We start from the raw sequence: 24352 nt of genomic DNA on the forward strand, positions 1-24352 counted from the left end.
TTAAAAAAATAAGCAATCATCTTTATGTTCGATCACATTTCCAGTATATTATATATACTTGTTTTAACTTTTGTTTGAAAAATAAAAAGGATTACAAGTACAAAACACAGACTAGCATGAAAATAACAAAAAAGAATTGAGATAAGTTTAAATTGTAGCCATGGAACATACGCCTGAAGAGTCTGTAGTTATCTAAAAAAATCTACAACTTTTACTCTAATTAGTATTTTATTACAATATCCACGTGATGCATGGAAACATGTAAAGACAAGTATGAGGTAAACAATTTCTACTCCATATTGATCACTTAAGCGAGTCGCTTTGTTCCTAACTAAAGTGTGTAACCAACTGGCTATATTTTATTGACAATTGATCCGTTTTCTTTCTTCAAAAAATGGTAAAGCTGGATACTTTTGTATATGATCGTCGTAGAGGAGACGAACCTGAGAAATCGCTGCAAATTGACACCGATAAATTGACGTTGGACAAATTCAAAGCGACGCTCCGTAAAGTAAGTGTTTTACTATCTTTCACTTGCACTTTTATTTGTCGTCTATTCATGTAAATTGCATGTTCAGTGAGGTATTACAACTGCAAAGTCTTGATGTTCACTATAAAATGGTTATTTTGTTAATTTTCTTGCAGACTTTCAACATTAATGCGAACGAAAAGTTTGTTGTGGTAAATACAAATCGTGTTGTTATTGATTCAAAGGCTGCGTTAGGTAAGTTTGAATGAATGTTTGTGCTCCAGTCATGCATTAAATATTTAATTACACGTATTCAATTTTGAAGAGTTCAGATGTGGAACAAGAACTTTATTACATCTTAACATTGAGCTTCGATTATCAAACTTTCGAACAATTTTGAATATTTCTTATATTTACTGAATTTTCAAAAAACGGTTTGACTTTCCACTATAAAGAAATCAATCAAACAATGACTAGGCATGCAAAACGTGGCTTATCGCCGCGTACATGCTTGCTGATCAATTTAGATAAATAGCAAGAAATTAGTTTGCCAGCCAGATTAGAATTATCAATTATCAACGGTACTGTTGCTGGGTAGCCAAAGTTTTCAACATATAAGAATTTTTACAGTGTTAATCAGTGTTACAATTTTTTCAGCAAGTTAATCTTGTCAACTATATGAAATAATGAAATGTATATTGTGTACACAATTTTGTTCATGCCTTCTAAAAGCATGAATTAATACCCATATCTCTCGTTATGGGTATAACGAGAGATATGGCGAGAGATAGAGACGTTTGGTGTAGAAAAGTTCATGGACCAGTCAACCCCCCTGGCGGGGATTAATACTGGCCGGTATACAAATGTTGTTTGTTTGTTTGTTTGTTTTGTAAAAGCATGCTAATTCTCATAAAAAGTTGAACGAATGTGTTGTTAAAAAAATGCAAAATTTATGAGATATAAGGTGTTAGATAAAAAATAAGTAATTTATATTTATATTTTAGAAGAAGTTCTTCAGAATAGCAGCACCCTTTACATCCTTAAGTCTGTAGACCAAGCCCTAACTGCACCAACTTATGAAAGAGTTGAATACATCCCTCACTATGACACACTTGTTAAGAGTGGTATTTATGAATATTATGCAAGTGAGGGACAGGATCCTTTGCGTAAGTTTAGCAACATTTATTCATGTACATATAGTAATTTTTATCAAAGATTGTAATTTGCTTTTTTTTTACTTCAGCATTTGCTTTTGCTGAACTGATTGACAATTCTTTGGCAGCAACAGCTACCAATGAAGGCATTCGAAAGGTTGAGATTCGCCTTGTAAGTGTGTTTGCAGAAATTTTCTCTTATTTTATGAATTTATGCATGAAAGAGTAGAACAAGTTTTTATATATGTTTATGCCATTAGATGTTTGATGATGCTTTGGGAAAGCCAGCAATTTCTGTATGGGACAATGGACAAGGAATGACATCCTCTGACCTCAATAATTGGGCTATTTACAGACTTTCAAAGTTCAATCGCAGCAACGTACCATCTTCTAAGTATTGTTATCTTGTTTATATTATCTTATAGCCAAGCTTACCGCTTTTAGAGTTATCTCATCTAGATTATCTCATAGCCAAGCTTACCGCTTTTAGGGTTATCTCATCTAGATTATCTCATAGCCAGCACAACTTATCTTTTCTACTTGGTTATTCTCATATCTAGTTCACAATTATCTTGTGTATGTTATCCAATACATGTCTTGTAAGCTCATTCAAAGAGAATCTTATGTTTAATATCAATGTTTATCTCTACCAGATAACTCTAAAGAAGACTATCATCAATGTTGTTATAGATGTTCTGAAGGTGATACAATGAGGTATTTGAACAGTGATATTTCATGGTTTGGAGTTGGTGGAAAGCAAGCAATATTTTTCATTGGAAATGCCACAAGAGTGAGTTTTTATCAATTTTTGATATTTTCATCAATGCATAACTATACGATGTTTTGCATATCGATGACTAACATAACTATGTTTTGTATTTACAAGTTATTATACAGTTTTATTTTTACATGTGTCATAATTATTATTTTTTTAACGTATTTGTTTCAAAGCAAAAATACAACAAGGGTAATGTCGATTGCAGTCAACATTAGCTGACAAAAAAACTAGAGAAAACGTCGATTTCAGCGCAGCGATAACTGGCTGTTTTCACACATAAGATTAAGTAAATAAAAGTACTTTTGACCTGTCTGAGAGAAGTGGTCACTTTTTATTGGTGTCTAGATGATAACGAAGACGAGTGACTGCGGCGATGTTCATGAATTGTGCATTTCAAAGGAGGAATTTGAAAGAAAAGAAAAACTTAGAGAATCCATTTACAGCGGGAAAATTTACAACAGAAGAGTAAGTGATGAAATATTACCTATGTAGTTATTCGCCACCCCCACCCCCCTGATTCTACCCAGTCTACTTTATTAGCCGGGGGATTGTGTCCATATCGCAGAGGAAGATGAGAATTTACGCGAGTTGATCAGAGGTGAAGAAAATCATAAAAGTTTCACTTCGGTCGTCGTCACTGGAATAAATTCATCCAAAGTTTTGTATTTACGTTATCATTTTGACTATTGGTGTCAACAACTGGCGTAAGTACCGTATGTGTAATGTATGAAAAGAAACATCATTTTTTCTCTGTTTTTTAATCTATAAAACATTATTACTACATTGTAGACATATTTATCATTACTATCTCCATGGACCTCAAGGAAATGAAATACAATCATCAAGAAACACAACATCTCTGTTTCAAAATATTGACATACAGGTTTAAGAATTTCTTCCTACTTTCAAGACATATTGTAATCAATAATTTCTTATATATCGCTTTGCGGTGTGTATTAACGAAATGTAAAGATGTTTGTCCTATAATTTCAGGTAGTGATGTATGAAAAAGGAAAAAGCCCTAAACGCAAAGCATTACGGGATATAGACGATGACCTTCAATCTCAGTATATCAGAAACACAGCGTCTATCTTCGAGTTTCGCGCGCATTGTGAAGGAAGTGCTGTTGTCGAAGGAATGTTGAGATATCATCCATTCCTTTATGACAGTGAAACTTATCCACAGATGTCTCTTGCCAGTAAGCGAATAACCATGTTTTCATAGCCCTTGTAATTGGGGAGACCTTTGTGTGAATGGGGAATGTCCTGTTGTAAATGGGAAGTTGCAATGTTAGCATAGAGCCTCACATGTGAATGGAAAACCTCAATGTGAACGGGGATGAATGGGAGCCCTTAGTGGTAATGGACCAATGTGAAATCTTTAATGTAAATTTAAATGAATGGTTAGACCTAAATGTGTAAAGAGAGTTTTAGTGGGAGTGAGTGTGGAGTACTTACGTAATGCAAACGGTGAAAACTCGATGTTAGCGAGAAATGATAATTTCGTACAGAAAACAATGACGAAGATGACATGGATATTGTTGTGGATAGTCGAGCACCACGTGGTAATCGACCTATTTTTGAATGTTATTGGAATGGAAGACTTATTCCTTACACATCTATAGATTGGTAAGAAATTGTTTATTTACCAACAATTGTCTTTTTATCTTTACGTTACTCACAATCTTACAATGTTTGTTTTAAGTCTAGAATGGTGTTCACCGCCTAAGAAACGGACAAATATCCCACCAGAATGCTACAACAGGTAAAATACACATATTTTTATGTACGATTTAAATTATATGAAACGCTCTTTTGCATTTATACTTTCTGCTGTATATTATCATTAAATTGACTTCAAGCGATTCTCTTTTGCTTACTTTTGTAGATTTTCTGGTGCGTTGTGGACAAATAATGCTTTTCAAGTTAGCACTAACAAACTTACTTTCATTGACTTGGAAGTAAAGTTAAAAGAAAAGTCCACTCTTTTCAACAGAGTCATTCTTGGACAGGTACATGTTGAAACTGTTTTTCTTCTTGATTTAGTTTACGCTGCTCTTTGTAACGAATATTTTCATTTTCGTCATAGGAGCAAAGAGCTCAAATATCTCGAGCATTTAATGATTGGATTAAAGAATGTCACGAATCACATGATAAACAGGTATAATTAAACCATTTACCTGGGTACTCACATGATAAACAGGTATAATTAAGCCATTTACCTGGGTACTCACATGATAAACAGGTATAATTAAACCATTTACCTGGGTACTCACATGATAAACAGGTATAATTAAGCCATTTACCTGGGTACTCACATGATAAACAGGTATAATTAAGCCATTTACCTGGGTACTCACATGATAATCAAGTTCAATAATTACCTGGATTTGATACCAGCTAACTGATAATAAAAATTTAATTCGTGTATTTTCATGTCGTATATTTATTGTGGATTGGTTGGGCAAAACTACGAAAAATATGAGAAGCACGCGGGCAAATTTTCTCTAAAACTTTTCTAGTGACGCATATTGCTTTCAAACTTTCCTCGTTTCTTCATTTCAAAGAAACGACTAACTTGATCTGATGGTTTCAATTATATTTCATATTTTATTACAGGTGAAATTTTTCAACTTTAAAGGTATAGTAAAACGCAGCGAGTTTACTCAGAAACATCGTCAAACACCGTGGTCTGTGTTTCATGGTATTGAATGGGATGGAAAGATATTTAAAACTGGCGACTTGGTGAGACTATCATTTATAACCTTTACATCATCAACAGGAATAGTCATGTGTCCGGAGGGCTCCTGTAAATAGGACAATTAAATTGGGAAAAATATTAACAAAAACATTGCAGTATCGCTTCATATTATAGTTGATTTCATGAGAAGAACTCTTTATAACAAAAATCCAAATTTGGAGCAAAAAAGCAAAAATTCCCGTTTTTGGTGCATGCCTCCTGATACCCTATGACAGGAAGAGCACTAGAGCGTCGCATGTTGACGTTTCGGCGGGAGATTTTATGATTTCTCTTATTTCTATAGGTAAAAACACAGCGAAGTCTTCCCGTTATCTGTGGTGTTATCCAACGATTCCTGCTGTATGGTGATCATGATGGTGATGTGTTTGCAACGGGGGGTGAAATGGAAATAATACAGCAACCGGATTCGCTATACGGAGACAAGAAAGTATTTTCTCTTGTGAAGTTGGATAGAAATACAACCGCTGAAGGTTTAAAGAAGTTTATAGATGACGAGGAAGCTAAGTACGTTGTGTTTTGCCTATTTCAATTTGACGTAGTATATTAGGAAACAGACTTTATAACTAAATAAACAGACATAACTAAATTTATATGTTTGCAACGACTAAATTAGCGATTCAAAACGATTCATTTTTAAATAAAAGCTTTATCCACGAGACTTTATTAATGACTTATTTCTTCTTGTGTCTGTTAGATTACCGCATAAGTTGGTAATTGAGTGGCCCAGTGGAGACGAAGTTCAGCCGAATAGCAAAGTCCATGCAGGATCTACGATAGGTGAGGAATGTTTTTGTTTTAGCCAGACATGTTTAGTTTCTGATTTGATTATGGTAATTCATGTATAAGTTTGAGAAGTTAGTATCCAGCCTTCCTGACATTACTTACTTGTTGTTGTTTTTCAAGGTGACATACGTGTTGATATCCTCAATGGTAAAGGGGAATCAATCAGCAAACTCCCAGGAGATAGAGGAAAACGATTATTGCTTGAAATGAAATGTATTTTACATGGTATATATCCTTTAAATACATACATACCTACATTTAGAGTTTTGCTGGCTTATTTCTAAACATACGCTACAAGTATGATTTTTTTATTATACACCTGTATAAATACACATGCATCTACATACATCTTTATATATGCACACATCTTCATTCATGTACATACATCTTTATACATGTACATACATCTTTATACATGTACATGCATCTTTATACATGTACATACATCTTCATACATGTACATACATCTTCATTCATGTACATACATCTTTATACACGTACATACATCTTTATACATGTACATACATCTTTATACATGTACATACATCTTTATATGTATATATTTAATTAGTAAAGCTAATTATCATTAATAATTATTTCATTGTCTTTCTTTAAAGAAAAGGGAAATGACAAAGTTATCACACAGCATGTCTGTCAACATGGAGGGAAGAGCTGGCCTTATTGGTTCAGGAAGTTCTGTAAGTTTAGACGAGTCGTCTTTCTAAAAGTCTTTATAAATAGTTTGTTATAATTTAATTAAAGATGACTTTGCCAGTGTTAAAGTTAATCTTGACAAGATTTAGAATTGGTTTTGGCACAGTTAAGGTTAGATTTGACCGATTTAAGATAGAAATTATTGCAGAGAGAGATTTATATGTAAGTTCTGACGGAGTTATACATGACTTCCAACATAATAAAGTCAATTTTCTGTTTATGTGATCTCAAAGATTATAATTTTTTTGCAGCCAACATCACAAGTCTTGGACCTCATACAATCTCACTGCAAGTTATCGTTAGTGACAGTTCAGCTAATAAACAACCAAACAATTTTCCTAGTCGGTGCATTAGATTCAATGTTATAGGTAAGTATAATAATGTTTTGCAGATAGAAATTTTGTTTAATTTTTGATAAATTATATATCTTACAGAGGGTGCCATTGCAAAGTTTAGTGTTGGAGTACTAGAACAGCCTTTACGTATTGCCTCTCCATTCAATGTTAGTTGTGATACTTCAATTCTTATGTTCATTAATGACTATAATTAATCATTATCTTGTTATTTATTATGTATACTACAAAATGTTCTTTAATAGATCCCTTTAAACTTTTCGGATAATTTTGGTAATCCCACAAAACCGACGAAGAAATTTGATGTTGAACTAATTTCAAAGTAAGATATGTGAAATTTCTTGGAGATATATTTTTGATGTCTTAGTTGCTTAGGGATTTATTTTGATATCCTAGTGGCTTAGAGATTTATTTTGATTTCCTAGTGGCTTAGAGATTTATTTTGATTTCCTAGTGGCTTAGAGATTTATTTTGATTTCCTAGTGGCTTAGAGATTTCCCACGAGGGAACGCAAATCAAAGGAACAGGTTTGATCATCAAAAATGTTTCTGTCCTTGGTAAGGTTCCATCTAATGCTGGAAAGGTTTGTTTGTTCAACTTTGCTTTATATTTAATGTTTAGATGAAGTAATACATTGTTCTGCTATTTTCACAAGGATTTCAATGTTAAAGCTGTTGTTTCTAGCATTAATCAACAACAATCATTAAAAATGCGTTTATTACCAGGTGAGATATTTATCCACACATTTTTTTCATAGTTAAGTACATTTTAATTTATATTTTATCTCATGTAGGTCCACCTCATTCTCTTGTTACTGACTTTTCTGATGGAGATATTGTCTTAGAGAATGGCTCACCACTTAATCTTAACGTTTTTGTTAAAGACAAGGCTGGTAATTTAACACAGCAACCGCGACTCAACGTTGTGTGTAAGGTATTTCTCATATGCACTTATTCATTTATGTACCTACTTACATATATTTACCTATGCCGGTGTACCTATATGTATATCTACGTACCTATATGTATATCTACGTACCTATATACGTGAAAATTGTATTGTACCTATTGTACATTCATTTGCTATGTACTTAAATATTTAAATACGTGTATAACTTTCATTGCATACATAGACATTTCATAACTACTTGTTGCTAACTTATCTCGTTTTTCTTCATTAGTTAACAGGATCAAGTGGCTTACCGTCATATTCATGTGACTGCAGTTCTACAGGAAAATCAACGTTAAGTGGAGAGAATATCTTAATAAGTAAAATGGAGAAAAGTATAAAACTGAAAGCCAAGATCGAACTACAGGTAAATAAATCTTTTTCCTATTGCTCTCTATTAACGAAGTTAAAAATATTGAAACATCGACTTGTTAACGAAAATCAATATTGACAAATATGTCAAACCATGCTCCAGTAAATTCCCTTAAACAAATTGTACCATCCTTCCTTCTATCCGTTAAAATAAAAATTTCATATCATTTAAAGTCTAGTTACGTAAGCGCCTGAGTCGTTCATGATTTTTGAAAACAACGCAAAACAGATTCTTCGTATTTCTTGTCTAAACAGCATTTCAAAGATATTGCACCCATTGAAAGAATCATTGTGGTGAATCCAAGCACCCGACCTGCTCGGATTGAAGTTCTTCGTTCATCTTCAAATTTTGGCAAAAACATAAAGTTAGGAAATGAAGAGGAACTTTGTTGTATTGCTGGAGAAACAATCAGTGGATTAAGTATGTTTAAGACTTGTGCCACGTAAATTTGAAATGGTTATTGTTGCTCATTGCATGAATACTTCCCAATTTATTGATGAGTGGCAAATATTGAACAAATCAGTTATTTGGGGATGCTGTAATGGTGTAAATTTTCAATGGAGAGTGGCTGCAATAACAATATCCTAGAAATCACTCTGATATAACAACCACTTATTTTAGGTTTCAAGATCTTTGATGAAGGAAAACGACAAATGACAATTGATAACTCTTTAGCTGCCAAAATTAAGGTGCTTTTATCAATATGTTTTTTATTTTTATTTGACTTTTTTTTTAACAGTTGTCAACTGCATCTGTTTCTACTCCAGGTAAATTGGATGAACAAAGTGAGTCGAGATTTGCTGAAGCAAGGATTATTACCAGATATTAAGGTACATCGTTAAAACTGTTTACTTACTCATCAAATATTAACTCATCGTTATTTTGTCACTAGGCTCCAAATACTGTCAATGATACGAAGTTTTGTCAAGTTTCATTGGGAGCTGCGTTAGGAGTTGATTTTTCCTTCTCGTTGGTGTAAGTTTCTGTCAAAAATAAGCTCGTACACAGTCTCCTATTCTATGAATAGTGGACGACGGCCGTGAAATGAGTCATAAAGACGTCAATATATTGTCGACGTCATCGGCTAGTCGGTTTTACTGTTTGTAGAAAACTCATAAAATAAGATATTTCCATGACAAACGATGTTTTTATAACAATCCACAATGTTTGCAGGCCACAACCAGACAAACCTGTGAACATAAAATGTGAATGTCGTGATGCAAAAATTCAGTTGGGTGACACTCTAAAACATGACGTCATTGTATCATTTTCCGATCAGTATGGTAATAAGATTGTCAAGGTATTTTAATGTATATCTATGGATATTTGATGGTATTTTTGTATGCATGTGGATTTATGGTTATGTTTGTTGTAGGCGTCTACCGTCGAGAAGTTAATGACATCCGTTTCTGCTGATGGATTGTCCGATTCAATCGTAAACGTTGTTGTAAATGAGGCAAGTTTTTTTCGCTTCTTCTCCCACACAAGATTATGTAATATTTTTCATCATTCTTTAGATTAAACAAAAATGCAAAACATTGTTTTTTCCTCAGGATGCAACGGTCTCAATAAAGAATGTACAATTTAATGATAATAAAGTTGGGATCAAAGAATTGAAAATTAAATTTGGCAATCTTGTGTGTTACCAACGTATTGAGGTCAGTGTGTACCGAATCATTGTTATAGAGCCTGGGAACGAATCTTCTGTAAAGGATTATTTACAAAGTTCATTATGGCAGAATAGAAAGAGTTCAAATTGAAATTAAAGATCTTGATATGTAACATTTGAACGCGGTCTTTAGGTGGGAAGCGGTCCACCTGCGATTTTGAAGATTATCAACATCAATACAACACAGGTAAAAATGTAAAATACTTTTGTATTTTTTTCAAACCATCTATAAAATGACCTTCATAGAAAAAGATGGTTACATAGTAAAAATGAATGGTTTACAATTCATACAATTATCGACACAAGAATAAAAAAATTTTTTTGTGTGTGTTTCAGTTTTTGTCTTTGCTAATTTTTTGTCGTTGAAAAACACTATCCTTTCATTGGTTTTCATGAAACAATTCTTTATCATTCCAGCCAATTGGTGTATTTAACAATACTCGTCTTTCGAAGCCATTAACTCTTCAACTCTGCGATTGCTACGGTAATCCTTGTCTGGATAGTAATGTTAAAATTGTCTTAAATAAGGATTCTGGATTGAAGGTTTGTATATTGAGCAAATTACACTCTCCTTACGTTATTTTGGGGTTCATTTTTATCTTTCATATTTTGTAGCTAAATCCTACACCATCGCATAAGAAAACTGACGAAAAGGGCCAAGTGACATTTTCTGCTTTTGAAGTATCAGGAGAAAGGTATGGTATTCTTTGTATGTTCTTAAATAAAGTAATAGCAAAGTATTCTTTCTATACGCTAGTTTGACAACTACATTACATTATGCTATAGTAACTTGTTATGTTACTGTCACATAAATTCCGTTCTGCAGGGGTGTCTACCAAATAAGAATTAAAGCTCTTATTGGTCGAACATCAATAGATGCTGAACCAATAACGTTGAGGTAAAAATAACTTATCGTTGATGTAGAAATAACTAGAATTAAACTATCTCTAAACATATCGTGTTATATGAACGTAGGATCGATGCTAATCCTAACAAACCAGTCAAAATCGTTGTTGATCATTCAAAGTTTACAACAAACTACATTGCAGGCACTGCATTACCAGGTTATTGCTGTTATGTGAGAAATGTTAAAAAAACATTTTGGTTGCCGAAACTCTCTCTTTTGAAATTCCTAGATTTTTCTGTTCATGTTTTGGCTGAAGATGATCATGTAATGAAATGTAATAGTAAAGATTTCGTCATGAAACTTTGGTCTGTGGATGACAACGTTACACAACCGTCCACAAAGGTTCGTTATGTCATCCAATTGTTAAAGTACTTCAGGGCTGGAGCAATATTGTTTTTACTTTATAATTTATTCGATATCACAACCGTCCACAAAGGTTCGTTATGTCATCCAATATTGTTAAAGTACTTCAGGGCTAGAGCAATATTGTTTTTACTTTATAATTTATTTGATATGAAGTAAAATATCACTCTAGAAAATTGATGTAAAATCTTTCTTCTTTGTTTGCAGGCTATTTCGTATCAACCCTGTAAAAAAACGTCTTCAGACAAAGACAATTATTACTATTTCAGGTGTATTTTTGCTACATTGTACAATGTTATTCATTGATATGTTAGTAAAGACCTGTGGACCGGAGACTGGAGATTATATATCTCTAGACTGATACATGATCTATTTCCTGACAATTTTCGTGTCTTTTTGTAGAGGAATCCCTATTCCCGAGCAAATTGGTCAATATTGCTTTGTGTTGCTTGTTTCCTTCACAGGGAACGTTAAATTGAAATCCGATGTTGTAAGTTAGATTGAACTATGTAAAAAATACAAGTCTTTCTTTGTGTATAAAGAATTTTCACTGGATGTCAAAGCAAATTTTACGTTATTTTCTCTACGTTTAGTTCAATATTTGTGTGGATCCAGCACCACCTGTTAAACTTGTGCCAGTTGGTAGTCTTGCTACACCGACAGTATCAAACACGCAAAGAGCAACAAGCCGTTGTCTCATGAAAAACACGAAATTTGTCTTAAAGGTTTCTCTGTTCAACATGAATTAGAAAATTATCTTAAATGTATTCTTGCATTCCTAAAAGGAAACCCTTTTAAGATCCTCATTCGACCATCTAAGATACTATACTACTTTGTAATTTGACACTGATCAAAATTTGACTCAATTCATTTTCTACACCTCCTCCTTATATATCCATAAGTTTCCCTGCTTATCCACATCCACAATCAAAGTCAATGTATATACATGTTAGACAAACCTTTATTGTTTTTGCAGGATGAATATGATAACATCAGTGGCACATCTCTAAATGGAAAAGTTGAAGTTGTTATTAAAAAACCCTCTCAAATTGACGAAGTTCCAATGTTACTAGGCAACGCTATGATGACGGAATTTGCTCTCATCAATGGCACGGCTAATGTTCAAAATATTTCTATACAACAAAACACAGCAGGGAAAGATGGTCAGGAATATATTCTCAGTTTTAGTGTTCAAATTTCTGGACAACAGTTAGACATTCCTCCTTTCAATTTACCTTTCTTATTTTATAATGGTGAGCCTCTCTAACACAACTATCGTCAAATATTTGTTCAGTTTTTGGTGGTTGTTTTATGTTTGCAGCTGAGTTTAACGATTTTATGTTTTTTTAGACGTCCGTAAACAGGAACAAAGTGCTCAACTAACACGAGAACGCGATCATCTTTTTACGACCATTAAAGCATACAGAGCTCTTTTTGAAACAACAAAACAATTGATGGACGAGATGAATGGTTTGTAGGCGTTTTTTTCTTTATTGGAAAGTTTGTGATTTAGAGGACACATTTCTTTTGGTATGCACTAAAGTTTTTGAACTCATTATGAATTTTTTTTTCTATCTTAGTTGCTGTACACGAGGCAGGGCTGGCCGAATCTAAACTACGGACAGAATTATCACGACGAAATGTTCCCTCACAGAGCCTTCGAACAGTACGTATTTATCCATTGATATACCTCCATTACATGACCTTCGATCAGTACGTATTTATCCATTGATATACCTACATTACATGACCTTCGATCAGTACGTATTTATCCATTGATATACCTACATTACATGACCTTCGATCAGTACGTATTTATCCATTGATATACCTACATTACATGACCTTCGATCAGTACGTATTTATCCATTGATATACCTACATTACATGACCTTCGATCAGTACGTATTTATCCATTGATATACCTACATTATATGACCTTCGATCAGTACGTATTTATCCATTGATATACCTACATTACATGACCTTCGATCAGTACGTATTTATCCATTGATATACCTACATTACATGAGTTGTAAAGGAAATGAAAGCTGATAATGTGAACGTTTTAGACTTTTCTCTTGTTTTGACTTGATCTTTAATCTACCATACAGTTGGAGTTCTTTTTGTAAACCCTTCTCACTGTTGGAAATTTGATGTTAAATCATAATATTGGTCTATTTAGACTCAAACTGTAGACGATTTTATATCACAGTTGACAATCAGTCGGAACAAATTCCAAAACACTCCACGAAGGCGTTGTGCTTTGAATCCTGGACCCCGCGGTGAGGCGGGAATTCTTGGAAAGGTAGCTACGACATAAACAACCTGAACGTCTACATCAGTTCCTAAAGCCACATAAATTACTCATTGGTTTTTGTATATTATCTCTGATCTTGTTTTATTTCTTTTTTATAAGGTTGCTCATCTTGCGGAAGTAATGGATGATGATATTGCTCGTGTTTTATCTTGGCATCTTTCTGGTGATATGGATTGTGTTATAACACTTACAACCGAGAAGGTTTATCGTGAAAAATATCTCCATTATGTCCTCATGCTTATTGCAAAGATCGAGCGAAAGATATCTTCTTTAATAACTGATGCCGTTGTATTTTTCTTAAAGGCGAAGAAAGTTTACCATGAATCTAAAGGAAGTCAACAAGTTTTGCCGTTAGATTCTATTTACAAAAGAAGTCTTCCTGAGTGGGAGAAGTAAAATACAAAAAATACTTAATATTTTAGCAAAGTTTACGGTTACTGCACATAAATGTTTTTTTACATTTAGACCTCTTCCTCATGAGCGAGGACGTGTTAGCTATCACCCCGCTGGTCATCCAATGTATGCAAGGTCAACTCTCGTTTTTCCTGTTGAAAAAGACAATTGTAAAATAGGTAAAGTGCTCAGTGACAAATTTACTATGTTTTATAACTTATTATTACCGTATGGCGAATAAAAACATAATTTAAGCTGTCATGTAGTGGCGGGAAGGTAAAATTTTGGAAAGTTTTTTTTTCAACCGGCCATCGGTAAAATACCCTGGTTTTTGGCTAGAACAGTTTACTTTTTTCATTTTCATGAACTGATTATAGACCTTCTTGCCTTAACAACAAAATTTGATCCTTTACGTAAATTTTTTATTTTAAGTGTTTGGTATGCTTCTTGGAGATACCATTATTTTGGATAATCTTGATTGCGCAAATTCTTACAGACAGGAGGTAATGTATTACATCATGAAAGCTTGCAAACATGACTACAGGACGTTGTAAATCAATACCTTTATTAATTTTTTATGATATTTTCTTTCAGGTTGTAAAGTTTACACATTGTCCTACAATTTTAACAAGAACTGGTGACCGCATTAGGAGCAATGGTATTTCTTCTTTAAATCTTCAACAGTTGTTGAAGAAACAGAGATTGTTAACATGATCCATTCTATAGTCATAAATTTTTCAATCTCTCGTCAATTAGTTTTCATTTTCATCTTCTATACAACCGTATTAAAGGTAACTTCTTATAAAGGTAAATTTGGTGGATTTCAAAACCGAGCACCTCCCATGGAGAAGCTACGAGGAGCTGTATTTGCTGCACCTTATCCTGTTGAATACCACACTGTCTGTGGTCAACTTGGTACGTCAGTAGGTCACATATATAAACTTTTATGTAGACCTATAAACTTTTTTCTTTTTTTTTCTTTTTGACTTTTCTTGTTATATCCCAATGTTCAACTTTAGAGCAACTTAAAGCATATAAACAAGCAATGACGAAGCATGCTCAGTTACAAAGTGATCTTAAGGTGAGATTTTGTTTTTGAGCTATCTTCATTCTTCCTTGGAGCTAGTCTATCTTCACGTGGTGTGATTTTTTTTTGTTTTCCATCATGTCATCTCACATTATGGTAAGCTGTAAGTGTAGTTATTGTGATTTTATTCCGTGTCTTCAGGTTCAGATGGAACAAATGCAAACTTCGGAAATGCAAAAAAAACATCGTGAATGTCGTGATGCTGAGTTTCAATTACGACGTATTGAAGAAAAGTTAGGAATGACTCCTACTCAATATGAAATACCTGCAAGTCCAAGTTCTATGTTACAGTCTGTTGGAAATCCATCTTTAACAAGATCACGCATTACAAGATCATCTTTAACAACAAGGTCAACCCCTGTCATTAGTCCAACAGTTTCAGATTCAAGGGAGCACACCCCTATCTCACAGTCTAATGTTGCAAATGGAACAACACCAATTCGCGGTCGACGTCATGCAGCTACTTCTGATTCCTATACATCTCCTAGTAAACGAGCAAGACGCAATTAAGGCTTGCGAGGAAAGTCAGTTATTTCAATGTGAATACTGTTTTTTTGGGCAGTATTGTGGTCTTGTCTTATGCATTTCTGTTTGTTACGTTTGGAAAGGTAAAGTTTGCTTAACTTTACTGTTCATCCAGGAGGGATTTTAAAAACGCTGTATTTATTAAAGCAATAATATAAGAAGTTTTGCTTTGTGTCATGATTTTATTTAATGAAGTAATACCATTTAAAGTATGTACTTTCCCTGTACGTAGGTAGGTTGAATAAAGTTCAGTCATCTCCAATAAAGATAGCTAAAAAGTACCATTAAAACATACTAAAAAAATATTGTTCCTAGTTAGATACATATTTTTTTAGGGTTTTTTTGTTAAGTTATATACAAATTAATTGTTTCAGTTTAATTATCTTTGTTTAGTCCATATTTTTCTCTCATCTGCTGCAACTCTTGTTTTTTCTTTTCTTTGTCCAGTTGTTTGTGCATCTAATGCAATAACAATCAATATTTTAAATAAATCAAGCTCAGACATACATAATTTATCATCATTTAACTATCATCATTATATATATATTGCTTATTGAATCAACCATATTTATATACCTTAGTAGGCTGATAGTAAAGAACAACTAAGTAACGATTGCAAACATTGAAGCCAGAAAGATGATCGCAGGCATTCTTTGCATCAAAGATATCTTCATATGCAACATATGCTGTACCACGAGTATTATTAGAATTCCCCCTAAAGAATAGAAAATGTAAATATGTTTGTTCAAATAACTGGATATTATAAGTTGGCACATTTGCTTACACTCTTATTTGACGTATTGCTCCATATTTTCCAAAAATATCGTACATTTCTTCTGCAGTTATTTTATATGGTAGATTTCTGTGAGAAATAGCATACCACAAAATTATTCACGAGCTAATCAAAAATTTTAAACACATGCCTCGTACATGTTTATAAGACAAGGTTAAGAAATTCTTAAAACGATAAAATACCTCACATAAAGAATTCTATTAACTTCGGGAGGCAAGCGAACCTAAGAAAAACCAACAATATTAGTTATTTATAAGCAAAATATTTTAGGTAAACTCATCAAATTTCTGTGAGAATGGAAGCTCAAATTCAGCGATTATATGTTGATCCAATTATAAAGGAAATACTGAAATAACAAATTTAAAAAAACTTGAAATTTACGTTTGTTCTTCGTAGATTTGCTAAAGCCATCTTTATCAATAAACGATCATGGATGATGAAGCACAGGCAGTTTCCCCGGTACTTTATATCCGTTGGTATACTGCTCTCGTAGAAGGTTATTAACCCCCCATCCCCTCCCCAGAGTTTATTACCCGGCATTCATATGAAATCCGTGTGACGTATGATGTTTACATGTGAAGTTATGAGTTTCGGTGCTGAGATCGAAGAACAAAATGATGACATCAACCATTGAGGACAATCTCTCTTCCATGGAAGAAGAAAGCCCGTTTGGCGACGCTGATAAGATTGTGGAAAGTGCAGAAATACAGACGGATGATGATAGAGCTGCAGAAGAGGCTAGGAAAGAAGAAATTCGTCGACAAATGACGAAGGTTAGGTTTGTTTGTAGTGTTAGTGTTCTTGACTCAAGTAAACATATTTAATGCTTCAGTTTGTCTTTGGACTTTGCCGTCTCATTATTTCAAGCTAATTAGTCGATTAACTTTGTGAAAAGTGTGAAAAATAAAATAATGAAACATTTTTGAGTTCAAAGTCATGTGAATTGTTGTAAAGTGTTAAAGTGTAAACTGTTGACCACAAAGCTTGCTTTTCATTTATTTGCAGTGTCTTGTCGCATTTATATCTCTAAAGTTAATTACATTTGTTGTTATCTGAATTAAGTTAATTAAATTTTCCAATTTCCATTACAATTTTAATCAAAGCAAATTATCCAACTGATCTTTTACTATGAAGCACTGTAACTGGAGTGGGATACTTTTTAGCTTGAGGAAGAAATTTCAAGTCTTCGACATGCATTGGAAAGGAAGGAAAAACAGTATTCAGATTTGAAGAAAGAGCTTGGTGTGACACGATGGTCTCAGATACGTGAAGGCATTGGAACACAAATCAACTATATACAAAACACCGAAGTGTTAGTAGTTTAGGCTCCATTCATCAACATTATATTGTATTTTAACAATTCTCATTGTTCATGTTTTTTTAGTATGAAGAAAACATCAGAAACTCTGAAAGGATGGAATGAAAGGATTGTACAGTCAGAAGCGTATGTATTTATTAAAGATTAATGTTATGTTACTCTACTAATCATAAAAAACTTACACAGGTACAATAAAACCTGCAAAACATTATCAGGTGCTGGTGAAGCAACCTCAAATGCTTTTAAAAATGCTGGTGCTGTCACTGCAAAAAAGATTGGAGAGTTAAGGTTAGACATATCATTGTTATTGGTTGAAATTACTACTGGTGAAAACAGTATTTTTTTAAAGTTTTTGTGATATTTGCTAGGGATTCCGATACTTTCAAATCTATTGAAAATAAAGTCACAACAGCCACCAGTTCAATCAAGGTTATGTTTTCTTACAATCCCTCTGATTAATTACTAAAGTAATGCAAATCAAATGAATGTTTAATGCTGAGCAAAAAAGACATAAAGTGCTAATATAAATTTATTGATCATGTAAAAAATTGATAAAGTTGATTACAAGCAGGTGTCAACCTAACTTGCTATTAGTATGTAATGTGTTCTGAAAGAAAAGAAATTGTATGTATGTATGTATATGTATGTATATGTATGTATGTATATGTATGTATGTATATTTATGTATATGTATGTATATATATATGTGTATGTATGTATATGTATGTATGTATATGTATGTATGTATATGTATGTATATGTATGTATGTATATGTATGTATATGTATGTATGTATATGTATGTATATATGTGTATGTATGTATATGTATGTATATGTATGTATGTGTATGTATGTATATGTATGTATATGTATGTATGTATATGTATGTGTATGTATGTATGTATATGTAATCAATTTATCCATAGAGTATCAACTCTGAGTATTTTCTACCCCAGTTTTTTGTGCTTTTTATCATCAGGAGGTACCTTTGATTATATGCAAAACACAGTGTAGCAAAAGTGCCAAAATATACTATTTAATTTTTATTTATCTATATCTTGATATCGCATATTTTATTTCTTTTATTTTCACCGTATTGATATAATGTTTATGTAAGTATGTATGTATATATGTGAATGTAATATTGAGTAGATATAAAATTATGGAAACTTATACAAACATAATGATATACATGTAATGTGATTGTATGTGTATGGAGTCAAGTTATTTGTTAGATTAAAAATGAATATCTTAATAGGGAAGAGTTGTTGGACATAAACCTGAAACTACGGAGCAAGGAGTTCTTCAAATGAATCCTAGTCATGAAAATGACGACATGAAAACATATTGAAGATACTTTCATACAAACACAGATGGCAATTCTAAAATAGAGCACACATGGTTAATGTGTTTTCTTATAGTATATGAAATGATAGTGAACCAAGCGTATTTGTATCATTAAATAACCATAGAATTTATGATTTTAGTTAGTCTTTATATTAAAGGTCAGTGACTCAATGTTTTGGTGGTAATATTTATCCAGTAATGTATCATTGAATAAGGTCAATTTATCCACGTGATCTTTTTAAGCCAATGGTCGTCCACCAATATTACACGTTCTCTTTCCAAAGATGGCGACACGAGGTAAAAGAATACAATACAAATCTTTGTTGAATTCGTTTTCCCTTGATCATTTTGCTTTTTTGTCCTCTCCTAACTTTCATTATTCGCTTCCTAATTAATCTTATTTTCTGCTCTTATGACATTTGAAATACTTATGAAAATAGTTGCGTCTCTTAGACTTTCGTTGTATTAACTATTAACTACCCTTTGATAAACATTGCTTAATTTATTACTTTAAGGATTTTGGTTTCGTGCGTTATTTCTTCTTACATTGGTTTCTCTTGGTTCATGCGTTACTCCGAGAACTGTCCTTAGTGTGGATGAGCAGTCAAGAATTAAGGAAAAGTTACTTCAGGATCTTCCAGATTTGAAAAATCTAGAAGATTTATATTATAATGTTGCCTCGCTGAAATTCTTGAAATCTGAAGTTCCAAAATCCAAAGTAAATTCATATGAAAAGCCTGATTTATTCTTTGAACTTAAACATTTATAGCAATTTTGTACCCGTCTTTGATAATTTCAATTCTAGGAAATCTGTAGTAAAGTGAACTCACTTGTTAACAACCAGCTTGTAGAAAGTATTTATTATGCATCATCAGTTGGGAAACAACTTGGAAATTGCAAGGTATTACTTTGCCATTGCTTAATAATAAATTTTCACCAAGTTATACCTTAACTATAACTTTCTTTTAAGGTCAACATCGAGAATGCTGGGGAAACCCTTTCTGCTTCTCTTAATGGAAAATCAAGCTCTCAAACAATTCGTTTTGCTGTTGAAGCTCTTCTTAATCTTGGACTAAAAGGTTGTCACAGTTTGAGGAATTTTTAACAATGTCTTTAAAAATAAAATATATTTGTATTGATCACATTAATAGTGGAGGAAAAACGTGTCACTGCTATGTTAAAAGCTATTCTTCAAGAAGAGAAAGAGGATTTTGTTCCATGGTAATGAAACATGTTTTTTGTGGAAATTTTTCTGCATTATTTTTGCATGTTTACACTCTTAAATTAAGCAACAATTTTTTCTTCTTTTTAGTGTAACAAATGCATTATATGTTATGTCGTCTTTATCTGGTGATTTTTCATTTGCTTTTGATGCCATTGAGGTAGAAAAAAAATCAACTTTTACATATCATTGATTAAATTATAGTTGTATGAATGTTAAGTTCATGGACCGGTCAACCCCCCTGGCGGGGATTAATACTGGCCGGTATACAAATGTTGTTTGTTTGTTTTTGTTTTTGTATGAATGTTAAGTTAGTTATGTAAGGAAAATTAAATATTTTTTATCGAAGGATGCAGTTGCACAAGCTGATGAAATTGCTGACACATATTTACAGGTTGTCAATAAATTTTGAAAATCTTACCCTTGTTTTGTTTCAATTTATTTTTATTCTGTGTTTTTTATAATTATTTATTTAGTTTGAAGGGGGACTGACTGTTACGGCTGATTTTATTACTGCTGTCTACAAGCTAGCTGCACACATAAAAAAGGAACCCACAATGTCAGAAGTAAGATTTTCTGATATTTAAAACTTAAAACTAACAATTGCCTTCTGGAATTTAAAGATTTTGCTCATTTTTAGGAGCAAGCAATTAAATTCACTAGTTACTTGCTGTCAAGAAAGTATGTTCAAAGTTCAAGAGATGCATTTTATATCCTTAGTTCTCTGACAATGCTTGCTGATAATCAGGTAGAGTTACGCTGTCTAATACCTGTTATTCATGACATCATTTATTATTCCAGTTTCAAATGCCAGTCAAGTTTCATCTTTATTCAATTAGTTTCAAGTTCCTTTGATTACCCTACTTTACAATGATGGTCCTATCTCTGATGATAACAAACTACTAAAGGTACATAGTTGATGCTTCATCCGAAGATTTTCTTTGTTTACTAAAGTTGAAATGCATTATTCTGTCTTGCAATGATATCTAGGTAAAAATTACCGATGTTTTGGACAAAGCAATTACTGACATGAAGGTGACTGCAGAGAGTATTGTTGATAAAAATGATGGTGATTTGCTGTCAAATAAAGATTTTATAAAAGAAAAGGATTTGTATGTTTTTTAAAAAGACTTAAATATGTACACATTTATATAATATCAAATTTTATTTTATTTGTAAAATCAATTGTTTATTTTATTTGTAAAATCAATTCTTTGGTCATTTTAGCTATCAAATTGTCATCATGAGTCACAATCCAACTCCTGGATTTTATAAACTGGCTTTAAGGTTTTCTATGAATCATTTTTTATTGAATGAATAGAAATCAATTCAGTTACTAAGACTTGCAACAATTGTTTAGTCTCAAGCCAAACAAACAAGACAAACGTTTGATTGGACTATCACCTTCTGAAGTAAGTTGTTTTAATGTTATATGTTAATAAAAAGATGTTTACTCAAGTCTGTCAAACTGCATTGACTATATACCTTGAGTCTTTAAGAGAAAGTTGTGTTTCTAGTATTTTGCATCTTTACAGTGAGTTTGTTTCAAGCAATTGATATCAGTATTGCTTGAAATTTGAAAGATGCCATATAAATATCTCTTCTCCACCAAGATTTCTCATCATGTATAGAAATTACTTGACTTATAAGAGATAATATTTTATGATGACAAACTGTTTTAATACTTCATTTCCAGCTTACATTCAAAGTTGTTACAAGAATTTCTATTGAAGATATTTCTGTGTCAATCTTTGATAAAGAGCATGCATCGCAAGTTAGTTCTAACAGGTAAAATATGAAATTGGAAGATTTTGAAATAGATAGTCATATGTGCTCATATAGTTGTCTATTTAAGTGTGAATTATCCAAAAGGATTGGATGCATCATTGGAAGCTGATTACCATCAAAAAGTTGTCATGGTGTTCTCTTTGAAAGATATTTCATCCGGAAAATTAGTGACAGCACATCAGGTTATTTAATAAAATTCTTACTTTTTTATTATAATTTCTTTTTCTTTTTAATTCTTTTACACACACCAAACCAATGTTCATATTGTTGCATTATCAGTAATTGTCTCTCATAAAAAACAAACCGTAATTTTGTGAACAGGTGAAAATATACAGGCCGTTGTTATATCTTACATAATATTTGTTGTTTTAGACGTTTGTTCGTCTTATGAACACAAAAACCAATCAAGAAATTTTCTTCGTCGCAGAAGCTGAAAACAACAAAGTTTATAAGTTTGACCTAGTGCGTTATAGCGACGACAATGATTATTTCCTTGTTCATACATTAAGAATTCTTTCATTATTCTCTTAAATGAAAATTATTGTTACTCTAAAGGATGTTGGAGCTTCCGCCAAGGAGTCGTTTTCGTCATTATCTGGCGAATATCAAATGGTAAGTTATGTAAAGCAAACAATGTCTATAAATATAATAGACGTCACAGTTGGACGAAGTTCAGTTTTAATGTTTTTGCAATAGGATCTCATTATCGGCGATGCTGCCATTGAAAATTCTCTATTTTGGAATATTGTAAGAAGCGTCCCCCTAATTTTTCGTGTTTTGTTTACGGATAAAGAGTAAAGATGTTATCAGATGATGTTTTAACTTTAGGGCTCCATTAAACTAAGTTTCTCTGGGAGTTCAGCGGCACGTGTACCTAAGGAGAAAGAAAGATTGTTCAAAATTAAACAAGAAATAGAGGTGATCATATCAAAATTTTTGTGTTTTGATTTTGGTGATATAAATGTAGTTTCATACTCGTTATATTGCATCATAAAAATGACAAAATGTTAAGTTATTTATGATTTTCTTAACATATGAATGATGCTATATTCAATATCTCTTCTCCACCAAACATTCTCCATATATAGAATTGACTTGACTAATAAGAGATGAAAATCTTTTATTTCATCGTATTCAAGTTTCTATTTTCTGTCTTTAAATGAAAACAAAAAAACAATAAAACTCGTGTAAATATTGCGTTACGTTCAAACGTAAGTCTTTCGGGATATATTTAGTGCTTCATTTTAATAATCATGTCATTTTGTTTCAGCACATGTTTCGTCTGCCTGAGAAGCGTCCTCCAAAAACTGTGTCAACAGCATTTACAGCTCTTGTTCTCTTGCCATTATTTGTTCTTTTCGTAGCAGTAAGTTTTTTTTACCTCCTTAATGTAAATATTGTAATGACTAATTATAACTGCATACTCCTAAACAGATACTATAGAATTTTGGATTTTTATTTCTTCACCATTATTGCTCTTCACCCGTTTTGATGCCCTTTTTCATGGTGACGGGGGTAGGGTTGACTGCAAACGTTTAATGGTATGAACGATCCGTTTTATCATTGTTATCATTTTTACTTTATTTGTTTTATAGTGGTTAAGAATTGGTGTGAATTTTTCAAATTTCCAGTTTTCCATTTCTGCTATTGGTTTCCATATTGGTCTTGGTGGTGAGTAAGAATTGAGAATTTATATTAAAAAACTATAGAAAAAATCCAACAAAAAGAATTTTTGAGAGAATCAACATCTTATTCAATATTTTTTTAGGCATTTTTCTCCTTATGTATGCCTTTTGGACTTCTTTGGTAAGAGAAAAATGAAAGAAGGTTCAATAATGTGAAAGTGTGTCGTTAAATGTGATATTTTTTGCATGACAGAATATGTTTAGCACTTTGAAAATATTGGCTTTGGTTGGTTGTATAACTTTTTTGACTGGAAATTCACTTCTTGCAAATTTGGCTGCTCAAAGGTGAGGGGAGATTTTTTATCATATTTGAGAGAAACACCGATAGTGTTTATCGTATTTTTTTAGAATGAAGAATTAGTTTGGAGCAAAGATAAACACTTGTTGAATTCATCGTTGGGTTGCAGATAGTGTGACTGGAAACCTGATAACTCTTGTTTTAGAGATACCAATGCTGCTTAAAATTGTCTATTCATTTAAAATTAAAATAAAAGATTTTTCGTTGTTGAAAATTGTTTAAGTCTTTCGACATTATAAGAAAAAAAGAATAGTGAACACCATAAAGCTGGAATGAAGAGCGTTGGAAAAAGTAATTAGCCCTT

The 24352-nt window shown here is 32.5% G+C and overlaps 4 protein-coding genes and 1 long non-coding RNA gene across 6 annotated transcripts; 4 read left to right on the top strand and 1 right to left on the bottom strand.

Moving 5' to 3' along the window:
• Positions 1-266: 266 nt before the first annotated feature.
• On the top strand, positions 267-15770 carry LOC124447739 (structural maintenance of chromosomes flexible hinge domain-containing protein 1-like). Of its 2 annotated transcripts, none has more exons than XM_046998740.1 (54): positions 267-511; positions 646-724; positions 1474-1635; positions 1713-1795; positions 1884-2017; positions 2314-2413; positions 2747-2866; positions 2942-3105; positions 3191-3284; positions 3395-3599; positions 3912-4029; positions 4106-4165; positions 4289-4412; positions 4490-4561; positions 5020-5145; positions 5445-5665; positions 5856-5938; positions 6065-6169; positions 6562-6642; positions 6910-7026; positions 7093-7160; positions 7257-7333; positions 7495-7594; positions 7667-7736; positions 7805-7944; positions 8192-8326; positions 8587-8752; positions 8954-9021; positions 9100-9162; positions 9225-9307; positions 9506-9632; positions 9708-9788; positions 9886-9990; positions 10135-10188; positions 10419-10544; positions 10617-10696; positions 10828-10899; positions 10977-11065; positions 11138-11250; positions 11479-11540; positions 11674-11761; positions 11865-11996; positions 12248-12524; positions 12622-12741; positions 12852-12937; positions 13457-13579; positions 13691-13792; positions 13895-13983; positions 14057-14163; positions 14417-14487; positions 14579-14642; positions 14792-14899; positions 15004-15065; positions 15213-15770. In XM_046998740.1, the coding sequence occupies exons 1-54, from the start codon at positions 395-397 to the stop codon at positions 15579-15581; spliced, it is 6042 nt and encodes a 2013-aa protein (XP_046854696.1). In that variant the 5' UTR covers positions 267-394; the 3' UTR covers positions 15582-15770. The 2 variants fall into 2 exon arrangements, with proteins under 2 accessions (XP_046854696.1, XP_046854704.1); XM_046998748.1 differs by having other exon boundaries at positions 1477-1635.
• Positions 15759-16868, bottom strand: LOC124447790 (splicing factor 3B subunit 6-like). The gene is made up of 5 exons (XM_046998790.1): positions 16771-16868; positions 16572-16612; positions 16381-16458; positions 16173-16311; positions 15759-16055 (listed from the first exon to the last, which is right to left on the bottom strand). Exons 1-5 carry the CDS (start codon positions 16798-16800, stop codon positions 15972-15974), a joined length of 372 nt encoding a protein of 123 aa, XP_046854746.1. The 5' UTR covers positions 16801-16868; the 3' UTR covers positions 15759-15971.
• LOC124447798 lies at positions 16769-24262 on the top strand. Its single transcript, XR_006948828.1, has 2 exons — positions 16769-16865; positions 24196-24262. It is a non-coding gene; the product is annotated as an uncharacterized LOC124447798 (long non-coding RNA).
• LOC124447778 (tumor protein D54-like) lies at positions 16937-19226 on the top strand. Its single transcript, XM_046998782.1, has 6 exons — positions 16937-17162; positions 17553-17701; positions 17774-17833; positions 17894-17995; positions 18076-18136; positions 18967-19226. Exons 1-6 carry the CDS (start codon positions 17004-17006, stop codon positions 19057-19059), a joined length of 624 nt encoding a protein of 207 aa, XP_046854738.1. The 5' UTR covers positions 16937-17003; the 3' UTR covers positions 19060-19226.
• On the top strand, positions 19289-24262 carry LOC124447751 (dolichyl-diphosphooligosaccharide--protein glycosyltransferase subunit 2-like). Its single transcript, XM_046998756.1, has 24 exons — positions 19289-19352; positions 19571-19773; positions 19861-19956; positions 20026-20134; positions 20207-20276; positions 20368-20437; positions 20627-20671; positions 20754-20843; positions 20918-21025; positions 21117-21185; positions 21268-21389; positions 21505-21564; positions 21638-21689; positions 21974-22065; positions 22133-22247; positions 22438-22527; positions 22621-22677; positions 22762-22812; positions 22894-22983; positions 23336-23431; positions 23661-23736; positions 23834-23871; positions 23944-24035; positions 24099-24262. The coding sequence occupies exons 1-24, from the start codon at positions 19340-19342 to the stop codon at positions 24109-24111; spliced, it is 1917 nt and encodes a 638-aa protein (XP_046854712.1). The 5' UTR covers positions 19289-19339; the 3' UTR covers positions 24112-24262.
• Positions 24263-24352: the final 90 nt, after the last annotated feature.

This window comes from Xenia sp. Carnegie-2017, unplaced genomic scaffold, assembly GCF_021976095.1.
Source record: "Xenia sp. Carnegie-2017 unplaced genomic scaffold, XeniaSp_v1 HiC_scaffold_13, whole genome shotgun sequence".
NCBI lineage: Eukaryota > Metazoa > Cnidaria > Anthozoa > Malacalcyonacea > Xeniidae > Xenia > Xenia sp. Carnegie-2017.

Coding starts and splice junctions, on each gene's coding strand:
- LOC124447739 (XM_046998740.1), top strand. CDS start 395: ATGGTAAAGCTGGATACTTTTGTATATGATCGTCGTAGAGGAGACGAA. Junction 5,939..6,064: donor CCATGCAGGATCTACGATAG/GTGAGGAATGTT, acceptor TTGTTTTTCAAG/GTGACATACGTGTTGATATC. Junction 10,900..10,976: donor GCTGAACCAATAACGTTGAG/GTAAAAATAACT, acceptor ATATGAACGTAG/GATCGATGCTAATCCTAACA.
- LOC124447790 (XM_046998790.1), bottom strand. CDS start 16,800: ATGGCTTTAGCAAATCTACGAAGAACAAAC. Junction 16,613..16,770: donor CAAATCTACGAAGAACAAAC/GTAAATTTCAAG, acceptor GGTTTTTCTTAG/GTTCGCTTGCCTCCCGAAGT. Junction 16,312..16,380: donor GCAATACGTCAAATAAGAGT/GTAAGCAAATGT, acceptor TCTATTCTTTAG/GGGGAATTCTAATAATACTC.
- LOC124447778 (XM_046998782.1), top strand. CDS start 17,004: ATGATGACATCAACCATTGAGGACAATCTCTCTTCCATGGAAGAAGAA. Junction 17,163..17,552: donor TTCGTCGACAAATGACGAAG/GTTAGGTTTGTT, acceptor GATACTTTTTAG/CTTGAGGAAGAAATTTCAAG. Junction 18,137..18,966: donor CAGCCACCAGTTCAATCAAG/GTTATGTTTTCT, acceptor ATATCTTAATAG/GGAAGAGTTGTTGGACATAA.
- LOC124447751 (XM_046998756.1), top strand. Junction 19,774..19,860: donor CTGAAGTTCCAAAATCCAAA/GTAAATTCATAT, acceptor TTTCAATTCTAG/GAAATCTGTAGTAAAGTGAA. Junction 20,672..20,753: donor TTGCTGACACATATTTACAG/GTTGTCAATAAA, acceptor TTATTTATTTAG/TTTGAAGGGGGACTGACTGT.